Source organism: Oryctolagus cuniculus, chromosome 3, assembly GCF_051225735.1.
Source record: "Oryctolagus cuniculus isolate XC-2025 breed Fujian yellow rabbit chromosome 3, ASM5122573v1, whole genome shotgun sequence".
Lineage (NCBI taxonomy): Eukaryota > Metazoa > Chordata > Mammalia > Lagomorpha > Leporidae > Oryctolagus > Oryctolagus cuniculus.
Window position 1 is genome coordinate 166,587,406 of NC_142869.1, and position 12,867 is coordinate 166,600,272.

Here is a 12,867-nt window from a genome sequence, read left to right on the forward strand (position 1 = left end):
AGCCAATCCATGCCCAGGCATTCTACATCTGCATATCCAACCAAGCACTGATGGAAAATATTACCCCCAAGGTGTTGCTGATATGTGCTATAGTTAGGTAGTTCTATCTTTACTGAACGTGACATTTGTTTCTTATCATTATTCCCTAGAAATACATTTTAACAACAATTACATAGCATTTACATTTATTAGGTATTATAAACTATCTAGAAATGATTTAAAGTAGTTGGGAGCATTACACGGGCTATATGCAAATATCACACTGACTTGAGCTTCCACAGATTTTGGTATTCACTGGGGGCCCTGGAACTAATCCTACAGCCATAGCAAGGGACATTGTACTTCCCTTCATTCTTTTTTTTTTTTTAAAGGTATGGCTCTGGATTCTTTTTTTATTTATTTATTTATTTTTTTTTATTTTTTGACAGGCAGAGTGGACAGTGAGAGAGAGAGACAGAGAGAAAGGTCTTCCCTTGCCGTTGGTTCACTCTCCAATGGCTGCCGCGGCCGGCGCACTGCGGCTGGCGCACCGCGCTGATCCGATGGCAGGAGCCAGGAGCCAGGTGCTTTTCCTCGTCTCCCATGGGGTGCAGGGCCCAAGTACTTGGGCCATCTTCCACTGCACTCCCTGGCCACAGCAGAGAGCTGGCCTGGAAGAGGGGCAACCGGGACAGAATCCGGCGCCCCAACTGGGACTAGAACCCGGTGTGCTGGCGCCGCTAGGTGGAGGATTAGCCTAGTGAGCCGCGGCGCTGGCTCCCTTCATTCTTAAAATAACTTGGCAGTGGAAAACCTCAGGTTTGCATTACTTTTATTTCTCTTTCATTTGAGTATTAATGAAGTGGAGGGTCATGTAGAGAAACTGTGTCTCATTAATATATGTTGTATTGTAGTATTAGTATATGCAGTATTAATATATATTATTTCCCTTTTTTTTAATTTGACAGGTAGAGTTATAGACAGTGAGAGAGAGACAGAGAGAAAGGTCTTCCTTCCATTGGTTCACTCCCCAAATGGCTGCTACGGCCAGTGCTGCGCCGATCCGAAGCCAGGGGCCAGGTGCTTCCTCCCAGTCTCCCATGCAGGTGCAGGGATCCAAGCACCTGGGCCATCCTCTACTGCCTTCCCAGGCCACAGCAGAGAGCTGGACTGGAAGAGGAGCAACCGGGACTAGTACCTGGCACCCCAGCCAGGGCTAGAACCCTGGGTGCCAGTGCCACAGGCGGAGGATTAGCCAAGTGAGCCATGGTGCTGGCCATGCAGTATTAGTATATATTGCATTATGTATAGCATAGATAGCATTATTGTATTACTATATATAGTATCAGTGTATGTCACATATGTTCCCTACAACCAAAAACATTCTGTTAAATTGTACTGAGAGGGGACTGTAACTTGAATAAGGAAAGGACAGGAAAGAAAATGAGTACAAGAGGCAGAACTTCACCTGAACCACTGTTCCCGCTTGGATGTGGGATCGTCCAAATGCTTCACAGGGAAGACTGGTTTCATCCCAGATCTTAGCTTTTTTTTCTGAGGCATCAAGGGCAGGCCCAGGTTTTCAGTGGGCCTGGGCTGAGGCTGACTTTCCTGTTAGAGCAAAGAGTAAGAAAGGGAGTACACTGAGTCTGTTTGGATTTAAAAGCTGGACTAAGCTCCAAGACTAAGTTCCAATTCTCCTAACATGATGCCGCAAACCCATCAGAAAGGGAAGTAGGTAGGTGTTCAGAAATCAGAATCAGGGTTAAGCCTCCCCCTGCAACACCAGCATCCCTTATGGACACTGTTCCTCTCCCGGCTGCTCCACTTTTATGCAGCTCCCTGCTAATGACCTAGGAAAAGCAGAAGTTGGCCCAGGTGTTTGGGCCCCTGCCACCCATGTGGGAGACCTGGATGAAGCTCATGGCTGCAGCCTGGCCCAGCTCTGGCCATTGTGTTCATCTGGGGAGCGTACCAGCAGATGGATGTGCGCTCGTTGTCTCTCTCTCTCTCTCTCTCTCTCTCTCTCTCTGGAACTCTAACTTCCAAAATAAACAAATAAATCTTTTTTTAAAAAAATTAAAATAAAAAAAGCAACCAGCATGGGAGGAAGCTGTTCCCTGGGCGGGGTGACTTGTGTGAAGTTTGGTCAGTTTCCTACGACACGGACCCGCCTACTGGACTTTGCAAGGGTTGACAGAGGAAGTCGCCGAGTTCCCGGAAACCAAACGTTTGGCAATGGATTGGGAAACAGAACCATGGGACACTACCTTCCTTTCCCAGAGATGGCTGCTGCATTCACATGCCTTTCTATGCCTGCAGCGAAAAGGCCATAGAATGGGATGTTTTGTGAGGTAACAATTTCATCATTCCCAACAGTCAAAGGCTCAGACACCAATCTCAATGGTCATCCAGGCTAACTATTCATATCTCGTCTACAATCTCACTAGCAAGTGGTCAATATTCTTGCACGTTAGAAAAAGTTTTCATCTTTGATCAACCAAGCAATCACCCTATACATTTTACCATGAAATCCAAAGAGAACAAATCTAGTCCCTCTTCTACAAAGTCCTAAAAATCATTGAAGAAATCCATCATGTTCCTCCTAAATGCTCTCTTCTGGGGGTAAACATGATCATTATCTGCAACTTTTCGTCCTACGACACGGCTTCAGCTTCCCTTATCCTCCTAATTTGTCTCATTTGAGAAAGATACAATTTGTGTTCCTCCTAATGTATGGCAATCTCACATGAAAACAATAAGTCAGGCATAGCAATCACACAGCCTGGCCCTGACCCCATTAAAGTGTCTATTCAAAAGCCAGTGTCTCCTCCGAGAGCACCTCCCCCACTACTACCATCTAAAACTGTCACTCAAACCCCATCACTCTCTGGAACAGTCCATCACTCTGCTTTGTCAGGGCACTTATCACAGTATACATCATCTGTGTGATCACTTACTTGCTTGTGTCCTGTCAACCTTACCAGAATTAAACTTCATTAGAGCAAACATTGGCTTAGCGCTATGTCTGTAGCACATCTATAGTATCTGGCAAATAGTAGGCACTCAATAAATATTTGTTGAATGAGTGAAAAAATTAATAGTTCACAATGGCTAAGATATGGAATCAACCCAAATGTTCATCAACTGAAGAACTGGATAAAAAAAATTGTGGTCTATGTACACCAGGTAATACCACACAGTGGTTAAAAAAAAAAAAAAAAGAAAGAAACACTGTCATTTGCAACAAAATGAATGCAACTGGAAACCATTATATTTAGTAAAATAAGCCAGTCCCCAAAAGACAAATACCATATTTTCTCCCTGATCTGTGGTAACTAATAGAGTTACTAAAAGGTAATCTATTGACGTGATATTGACACTTTGAGATGTGATGATTTTGAACAGCCCATGTCTTGACTGTTTAGGAACAGATTTTTTTCTTTTTTACTTTTCCATACCATTTGTTGAACCATTTACTTAGTATACAGGGTTAATCTTTTGCATATAAAGTTAATTAAAAATAGGGTTTTGTATAAAATAAGAATGGAAACAGGAGAGGGAGGAGGAAGAAGGGTGGGAGTGTGGGTGGGAAGCATTACTGTTTCTAAATCTGTATATATAAAATGTATGAAGTTTGTATACCTTAAATAAAAGATTTCTAGGTGAAAAAATAAACTCACTCTTACTACCTCTACTAAAAAGAATAAACTTGAGAATTCACTAAAAAGCCCAATTGATATATATTAATTATATATTTTATATACTTGATAATCTAATTAATTGATAGACCTTTTCCTTTCAGAATTTTAAACACTTTTAAAAATCTCTGCCACTGCTGAACCATGCCTTTGTAATTCTGAATCCCTCTTATCAAGCTCTTCTAGTTTTAAGGATGTTTCGTGCAAGAGCACACGTGCCTGGGGCCCATAGCTAACAAAAACAAAGACAAAGGTAATGATCCAGCCATAAGAAGAGCAGAAACCTTATCAGAGCTGGGCCTTATAAAAGAAAAATGGATACTGACAAGTTATTTGGAATCCAAGACAGCCCTGCTCAGCCACGTGTTGACCTTAGCGTACCACTAACAGATCTCTCCATCTCTCCCGTCTGCTTCTCTGCTCCTTCCCCTTTCTCTGTCTTGTTCATGTCACACGTACAACCTTCTCAACTACAGCATCTGCCTATTTATTTCTACTTTCCTTATAGCATCAGCTTCCCCATGCTCGATTTTCATGCGCCCCACACCACTACTCCCCCTCCCCGTGCTTTGATTCCTTTCTGGCCTCATTCTGTATGTCTTTCAGCTTTCATTCCTAATGCTCAATCTTTTCATTTCCCCACCCGGGTGTCTGGAAGTGAGAATCTGTTTGGTTGAGGGATGTTGGCTATTGGCAGGTTGATTGGTCTCCTAACTTGGCTTCCTTGTGTGTAGTATCCTCCTTGGGTCCCTGGCGAGAGTAGAGACAGGATCACATTGTACCAAACAGGACCCCTTGAGACATTCCCCTCTCAAGCAGACTCCACTTGGAAGATGCTGTGAGTACAACAGTCACTGTCAACTTGCCATCTGGAACCCACACTTCCTATACATGTGCCTGGGTAGAGCAAAAGAATGCTTTTCTTGGATAGGATCCTAGGTTCTCAAAAGTTCCTTGCATGTATCCAGCAAGGGAAGACGGGCATGCAGCAAGAATATTAAAGAGGCACTGTGGCTATTTGGCATTTGGATCGTCCTAGGTTTCTTTCAAATAGTGCCCTAAAGTTGCCATGGTGCCAGACTTCAGTCATGAAAGCCTTAACTCTGCCCATTAATACAATTTAACTAGTACTGCAATCTGCTCACGAAAGTGATCAAGTTCTCTTGTACACAGCTGACAGGACAGCCTTGTTCTGCCTGTCTCACCTCGAGCAGGACAACCCTGCCCTGACACGTGTACCCTCTTTCAGTGTATATTATGGCTACTATCCAGAGAATACACCACTGACTTTACCTTCAAATTCTGAGACCCAGGAGACCAGAGGCACTGAATTTAACTTCCTTGGCAGTGAATACTATTGAGTGTTAGCATATTAGATATTACTATAACACTGTCAGATATTACTATAATACTCTTATATTACTATAATGCGATTGAGTATTAGCGTATTAGATATTCCAGTTGGAGAGGAATATCTCATTGTCCTCCATCTAGCAACTAAAGAAACACTAATTCAAAATTCACCATGTTTTAGTACAAAGTCTGTTTTAGATAATCCTACTCCCAGCATCAAATAGCTGTTCGATTCTTTGGTTTACACTTTCACTTACCTCATTTAGTTTCTTCTTCTCGGATTAAAATAGCCCTCTCTCCAGGCTATCAGGAATTTTTTTTAGAGCCTAATTCCTAGAGATATTTTAGATCAATTTTCTTCACTTCCTCTGCTACTGATTTTAGTTCATGTCTTCAATCTTTTTCACATTGACTATTGTAGTAACCTTGTAACCAATCTTTGTGGCTTTTGTCTCTTCCACAGCAAATGCACCTTGTATCGCCTTCCTAAATGGTCTTTCTAAAATGCAAATTTCCATACATCCTTTTATCTCCTGCCATTTACTCTCTGACATCTCCCTGCTGCCTCTCATGGTCTCCTGTCTCCCTGGCCCTGCACTTCCCTCTGGTTGGAATATTCTCTTATTCTCTAGTCACAGATCACCTTCTGGACTGCTCCTTTTTCCCCAAGACAAATGCAGTCTCTATTTGACACTACCTTGTATGTTCTGCTACTACTCATAGATCCTGGTATTTGATACTTACTTTTATATATCTCACTTACCAATCTCTCTCTCTCCCCCCATCAGACTCTAGATTCCTTCAAGGTAGATTGTTACATGGTCATCTTTATAGTCTGATTCTTAGCTAACTGTATGCTCAGCAGGTGCTTACAGAATGGCATTTAAACTTCTTTTTAATAGAATTCTAAATGTCTGGCTACCGTGATTATAAATTCTCTATTCCCTTCTCCTGATACCCAAGAGCAAAACCATAACCCTTTACACCTTTCCCATTCAGACATTCACTTGTGTTCCTTATTCCTCGTTTCCTGATTCATCTTCTACTACTTTATTCCTGACGAGTTGCACCCTTTGTCTTTTACAACTAAGTATCTTCAGCCAGAGAAGAACACTTGTCAGTTAAGACCCCCTTTTCTCTCTGCGCGGAATTTGCATGACCCAAGCTGGTTGAATTCTGACTCAGAATTTCCCAGGCTCTCCAGATTCTGTTTTGTGAAACTTCTGGCCAGGAATAAGAAGGAACCAGCTGTTTCCTGGGTACCATTTCTCCATGTTAAATCTGTGCCCTTCTCCAAGCTAACTCCTTGTTCTCCAGGGTCTACATGCAGGATTCCAGAGAACTGCCCGGGGCACCACTACCTCACGCAGCAGCTCCTTGGAAAAGTATTTGGATGTGCTGTCCTTTTCCTGCTGATTGATCAGGTAGGGAGGTGGGTTGTTGGTCATAATCAGTAAGGTCATATCTTGATCGTACTCTGTTACTTTTAACATGAAGTTTCTGGTTTTCCTGCTCTGATTCAGGAATTTCTGTTGTGTAGTGGGCTTCAAAGGCTCATAGTACTTGGCCTAAGCAGAAAGAGAGATTTCCAGAGACAAAGCGATTAGGTCAAGAGGAGATGAACAGAATTGGTTGACTAATCTTTTGCTTCTGTAGGGTTGGGGCGGGGTTGGAAAAATTCACTGCCAAATTTGTTTGAAACTTTCTGTCCCTGTCTTCCCTTGGAGCATTCCCCTGCAAACAGATGAAGGGGCTGGGAATATGTGACAGAAAGCTGCCCACAGCACCAGCAAGGAGATGACTTACTGCAACACGGTGTCCTACCTAGCGGGACACACAGACAGGTTTCTATGCGGCTAGACCTAATTGGCCTTCTCTCTCCAACTCCCTCTGAGGCAGGGGAAGAAACTGCCAAGGCCCACAGCTCCTTCTCCAGGAATTCTCCCATAGCCTGCACCGTCCAGCACCCAAACCTCCCCTTAGTTACACCCTCCCACCCACCAGCACCTTAATAGGTATTTGTAAGCACAGCTTTAAAATGGAAAAGCCGTCACAAAACCCAACATATCTCTTAAGGTGCGGGTGGGGAAGAGGCAGTCCCACCAAACTTACTTTTTCCTCAAAAAGGGGAAGGCAAAAAGGATAGGTTATAAACATGTTTTCCCTGATTATAAATACGTTTTCTCAACTTATAAAAAAAATTAGCTGCAGGAACCACTGTCCTCCCAGTGCCCCCCCCCCCCCATCAGGATTCCCAGCTCGGTCTCAGGCACAGGTTCCCGGGAGCAGGTCAGCCTCCCTGGCCTCGACGTGTGTGCTCAAGAAGCTGGGGGGCACTGAGGCCCTAGGGACACACTGCACTGCTGCTGCAACTTGTTACCATCTCAGGAAGACGGCTTCTTTACCTACCAAATTTGGATGGATTTTGTAATCCTGAAGATTCCCCAGGACAAAGTTTGATGGCTCAACTGGATCAAAACTCTAAAGACAATAAGCAAAGTTAGCAGTTCCCAATTGCACCCATGCTAAACAGAATTCTATTCTTGACCTCACCTTAGTGTCACTAAAATGTGATCTCTAGCTTAATTTTATTTATTTATTTGAGACAGAGAGAGAGAGAGAGAGACGGGGGGGAGGGAGGGAGGAAGGGAGAGAGGAGAGAGAGGAGAGAAAGGGAGGGGAGAGAAAGAGAGGAGAGAGAGAAACTCCCACCCCTGGTTAACTCCTCAAATGCCCTCAATGTCCAAGACAGCATAAACCAGTAACTCAATCAAGGTATCCCATGTGAGAGGCAGAGACCCAACTACTCGGGTCATCACTGCTACCTTCTAGGGTACCTATTAGCAGGAAGCTGAAGTCAGGAGGTAGAGACAGAAATTAAATCCAGGTTCTCAGCTATTTGAGGCAGGGTCTTAACAAGTAAGCCAGATGCTTACCCTTAGTTTTTCTACCTTTTGGAACACAGAACCTATTTGTTCAAAACAAAAATATATAACGAATAACTTATTTCACAAACATGACACAGATGTTTAGGATCATAGAAGTCTAAGAAAAATTTAATTGGGGGGAAAAGTGTGAAATTTGCTTTTATTAAGAGATACTTAAAAGTTATTTATTTGAGAGAGAGAGAGAGAGAGAAAGCACTCCCACCTGCTGGTTTACTCCCCCAAATGCCTGAAACAGATGGGACTTGGCCAGGCCAAAGTCAGGAAACATGAACTCAACTTGGTCTACCATACAGGTGGGAGGCAGGGACCTGTCGTGTAAGCCACCCACTGCTGCTTCATGGGGACACATTAGCAGGAAGCTGCGGTCAGGAGCCAGAGCTGAGAATAGAACCCAGGTAGGGGAATGTAGCATGTGGGTGACTCACCCACTAGGTCAAATGCTCACCCCCAACTTTCTTTTACAGGCTTTAAAACAAGTTAATTCGAGGGAAAAAAATCCCTGGGGAAATGTTTTCACTCGTGAATTTTTTTTTTTTTTTTTTTGACAGGCAGAGTGGACAGTGAGAGAGAGAGACAGAGAGAAAGGTCTTCCTTGGTTCACTCTCCTAACGGCTGCCGCGGCCGGCGCACAGCGCTGATCCAAAGGCAGGAGCCAGGTGCTTCTCCTGGTCTCCCATGGGGTGCAGGACCCAAGCACTCCTGGCCACAGCAGAGAGCTGGCCTGGAAGAGGGGCAACCGAGACAGAATCCGGTGCCCCGACTGGGACTAGAACCCGGTGTGCCGGCGCCACAGGCGGAGGATTACCCTAGTGAGCCGCGGCGCCGGCCTTTACTAGTGAACTTTTCTGCGGCTTTGTTCCAAAGTAGCCTCCAAGAGTTGACTAAGCCTGCAAGATTGTCCAAATTGGAATCTGTTTTTAGTTTTGGTATGTTGAATTGCATTATCTCTGGCTAAGGACATAAAAGTAGACCTGAAAAATCCATTTACTATGATAAGCCTGGGAAAATAAACCAAAGTACCCAACAGAGTTCTGCTACCAGCGGTTAATTGTGAAGCCTAGATTGGCCAGGGTTTAACTCCCTTACTCCCTATAATCGTTGTCCCTGAATTTCATGCCCTGATTTGTTGCTGATATGTCCTTGACTCCTCTTTTTTCCTATGCCTCTGTTTTCCTTTCATAAAACTAGATAAGTTAACTTTGTTCTCCATATAAATCTTAACCCCGTTTTGCTTTCCAATAGGAAGTTTGTAGACCCAGCTAAGAAAGTACTCAGCAACCCCAAAGTAAGCTTATAAACGAACATTTGCTAATGCTCTCCCTTACCTCATCACCATCGACCATGACTCCTTTCTGTTTAACTGGTCTATTTTCTGAAGTCTTTGGTTTGCCATATTCAAACCTGAAACAGAGGTCGAATGTCCACTTGCCTTTTCTGACTCAGAGTCCTGGCCTGCTGCATGTTCTCAGTGCCCCTCCACAAAGTTTGGGAGCCTAACTTAGAAGAGTCTGGCTTGGATGATTACAAAAGGAATGTGTAAAGAATAGGGCCCATTATCCACCCTGCATACTCGGGAGAAAGAAGACCTCAGTTTGAATGGTTAGAGAAGTGGGGTCCTCTGATGCCCTGGTTTCCTCTAAAATAAGGGTTTCGACTGCCCAGGGAAGGGCTGTAGTCTATGCTTAAGAACATCCTTTGGGACAGCAAGGCTCTCATAATACTCTTAAAGCTCACCTACTATGTTGAATGCCAACCCACACAACTCCTCTTTTCTGTGCAAAGACCCTGCCTTTGCCAGTGATTGGCTAGCGTTAGCCAAGGAATTCCTCAGAAGGAATACAGACAGCAGAACCTCTAGTTTCCAATTCTTAATCACCTGGCTCGGATTCCTGGCTCTCTCATCTTCCTGACCCCATCTCAAGGTTTCTCTTCTAGAACTAGAGGAATGAAAATAACCATCGATGGCAAATATTTTTGTACTCGGATCTTTCACTTAGTTCCCCTCCTCCTGCTCACATACCAGCTCCCTTTGGGGAAGGGGGAAGAAGGAGCAGAAGTTGATGTGTTTAATAATGGATTATTTTGGATTCCCTGACTGGTTCTTTATAAACCCATTTATTGCCTGAACAGAGTGGACGATGCTGATCAGTAAAATTGGGTTAACGATGACAGTAAATGGCCCGCTTCCTCCTTACAGATAGTTCCATTGTCAGATTACACTAGCTCAAATTAATAACAATTCTGCAACTACCTCAATGAGACACTTTTCCTTTAAAAATGAGGATAGCAAAATAAGACCCAACATCAAAAATGTAGAAATAGCCAAGTTATACAGTTGGCACGTTAACGGGCTAGATCATGGTGCACATACTCCCAAAGTCAGTATCAGATTCTATCCAAGGACTGCTGGCTTCCACCTGCTATCAGTCACCAGCCGCACCATTAAATCAGGTCAGAGGTCTTAACTGCAGGAGACCTACTGTGGATAGTCCATAATGAAATTATCCAAAATAAATTCATCAAATAACATAACACTTTCAAGTCTGTGTTCTAGTCCTAGTGCCTTAAGTTATCTAGTAATTACTAATATGTTTTTTTTTTTTTTTTGACAGAGTGGACAGTGAGAGAGAGAGAAACAGAGAGAGAGGTCTTCCTTTTGCCGTTGGTTCACCCTCCAATGGCCACTGCGGCTGGCGCACGGCGCTGATCCAAAGGCAGGAGCCAGGTGCTCATCCTGGTCTCCCATGGGGTGCAGGGCCCAAGCACCTGGGCCATCCTCCACTGCACTCCCTGGCCACAGCAGAGAGCTGGCCTGGAAGAGGGGCAACCGGGACAGAATCCGGCGCCCCGACTGGGACTAGAACCCAGTGTGCCGGCACCGCAAGGCGGAGGATTAGCCTAGTGAGCCGCGGCGCCCGCCAATATGGTCTTTATTGTAGCACTCTTCAAAAACAATTCTTTGATATCTCAAAGGGAGCACAGGGTTCCAGACTCTCTTCTTTAAGGCCAACTGAAGGTATAGAAAGGTATATGAAAAGTACTTCCTCAGCCCAACAGTGACCACCTTGAACAGTCTTGCTACTTTCTTTTTGGCAAAGCTACTCCAGTTGCTGCAAGAAACACAGAACAAGACAAGGGTTTTGATCTGGGGACAGCCATCCAACTAAAATTGAATTTAATGCGTTTCTGCTCTGTGATTACCACTACTCAAAGTGCACTGGGCTACTAAGTAAGTTAGTACAGGGTGGTATTCAAAACTTAGTCGACTACACACTTGGCATATCTCTTTTGGCCCATTGCTGTTCACTGCTAATTGGGCCAACCCGAGGCAGGGATTCTCCCAAGTCCAAATTCAGTGTCTCTGAATAGTCCACGTTCTTTGGGGGTTCAATTCAATCCAAACATTCATTCCTTAGCACACACTGTGTGCCCAGCCCCGTTCTTGATCCTGTATGGGAAATGAGAGAAGACTGACAGGTGCTGTTATAGATGCAGAAAGTGCACAGACATGATGAACCCTACCCTCAAGGAATTAAGTTTATTTGACAAAGGGGGATGAGGAGAGGATGTGATTGATAATGTGAAACGGTAATGACAAATACATGGCAACATATTAGGTAAGTCACTTTCTTTTCTTAGGGGTCTCAATTTCTTCTACCCTAAAATGAAGAGCATTAATCCAATGATTTAAAGGTGACATTTCAATTTCTTGAAAGTGGTGAGATTTACCTACATGCAGACCTGAAATAAAATTAATTCACATGTATCAACAGTAGGGGAAAGTTGGAGGAGCAGCCATCTTTTAATTTACCTCTCCTGTCAATACAACAATGCTCACCCATAACATGGGCCTGGGAAGCTGGGAAAAGTGTGTTCAGGAATGGGGAAATTTTTTGATACTGACAATTAGATTAGGACAATAAAAGCTGATGACATCTAACCACCATTTGGAGAAAGGGGAAGCCAATGAAACTTTGCAGGATGGAGTGTGCGCTCCCTAACTGGAAAGATTACTTGTTGTTGATGTTGTTCTAAGCCATAAGAAATGCAAGTGGGTAGAGAGAATGGGATCACATTGTGGCACCTTTGACAACTGCGTAGGATTTTGATAAGACCTCTTAGCTCAAATTCCAGGGAGAGGTCCGTGTTAGCACTAATAGTGTTGCTGTGTGATTGTTTTAGGGTTTATGTCTTGTTTTCTAGTTTGACTATCTAGACATAAACCATGAAGATAATTGTCTAGAATTTATGACTAGACTGAGCTAAATCCTAAAAGGTCCCTTCCAGGCAAATAGATTTTAACAAGCTTTTCGCCTTTTTTTTTTTTTCTCCACATTTAGTTCCTCTGGAATTGTAAGTCCAGTTTGCGTATATGTTGGAACCAAAATAAAAGGGAGCCACCAGAATGGGGTGGGGGCTGTGTGTTACAAGTCTTATATTGTATGCAGCCAAGGCTGGAAACACAAAATTCACATGAACACAAAAACTACATTTAAAAGAAGAACAGACATATCTGGTGTACGATACCTTTAGGGAAGTCAGGAAATCATAGTTGAAGGAGGAAAGCAAAATTCCATGGTATTGAAACTTTCCATTTTGAAAATATCTTGATTATTCTTTCTGGATTCTGGAGGAGACAAAGACTTGGTGATGAACAAGCAATCTAGAATGCTGAGGTGTTCTATAGTGGAGACAGAAAATAAAAAGGACAGGCCGGCGCCGCGGCTCACTAGGCTAATCCTCCGCCTAGTGGCGCCAGCACACCGGGTTCTAGTCCTGGTCGGGGCACCGGATTCTGTCCCGGTTGCCCCTCTTCCAGGCCAGCTCTCTGCTGTGGCCCGGGAGTGCAGTGGAGGATGGCCCAAGTGCTTGGGCCCTGCACCCCA

The 12,867-nt window shown here is 43.9% G+C and overlaps 1 protein-coding gene across 1 annotated transcript in view; it reads right to left on the reverse strand.

Annotated features, from left to right (window-relative positions):
• Nucleotides 1-12,867, reverse strand: part of TSGA13 (testis specific 13) — a 29,667-nt gene that overhangs the window by 3,484 nt on the left and 13,316 nt on the right. The window contains exons 2-6 of the mRNA XM_089328720.1: nt 11,023-11,091; nt 9,307-9,382; nt 7,443-7,514; nt 6,389-6,601; nt 1,448-1,590 (exon numbers count right to left, since the gene is read on the reverse strand). Coding sequence (XP_089184846.1) covers nt 1,448-1,590; nt 6,389-6,601; nt 7,443-7,514; nt 9,307-9,382; nt 11,023-11,091 — 573 coding nt within the window. The remainder of the gene's footprint in view (nt 1-1,447; nt 1,591-6,388; nt 6,602-7,442; nt 7,515-9,306; nt 9,383-11,022; nt 11,092-12,867) is intronic.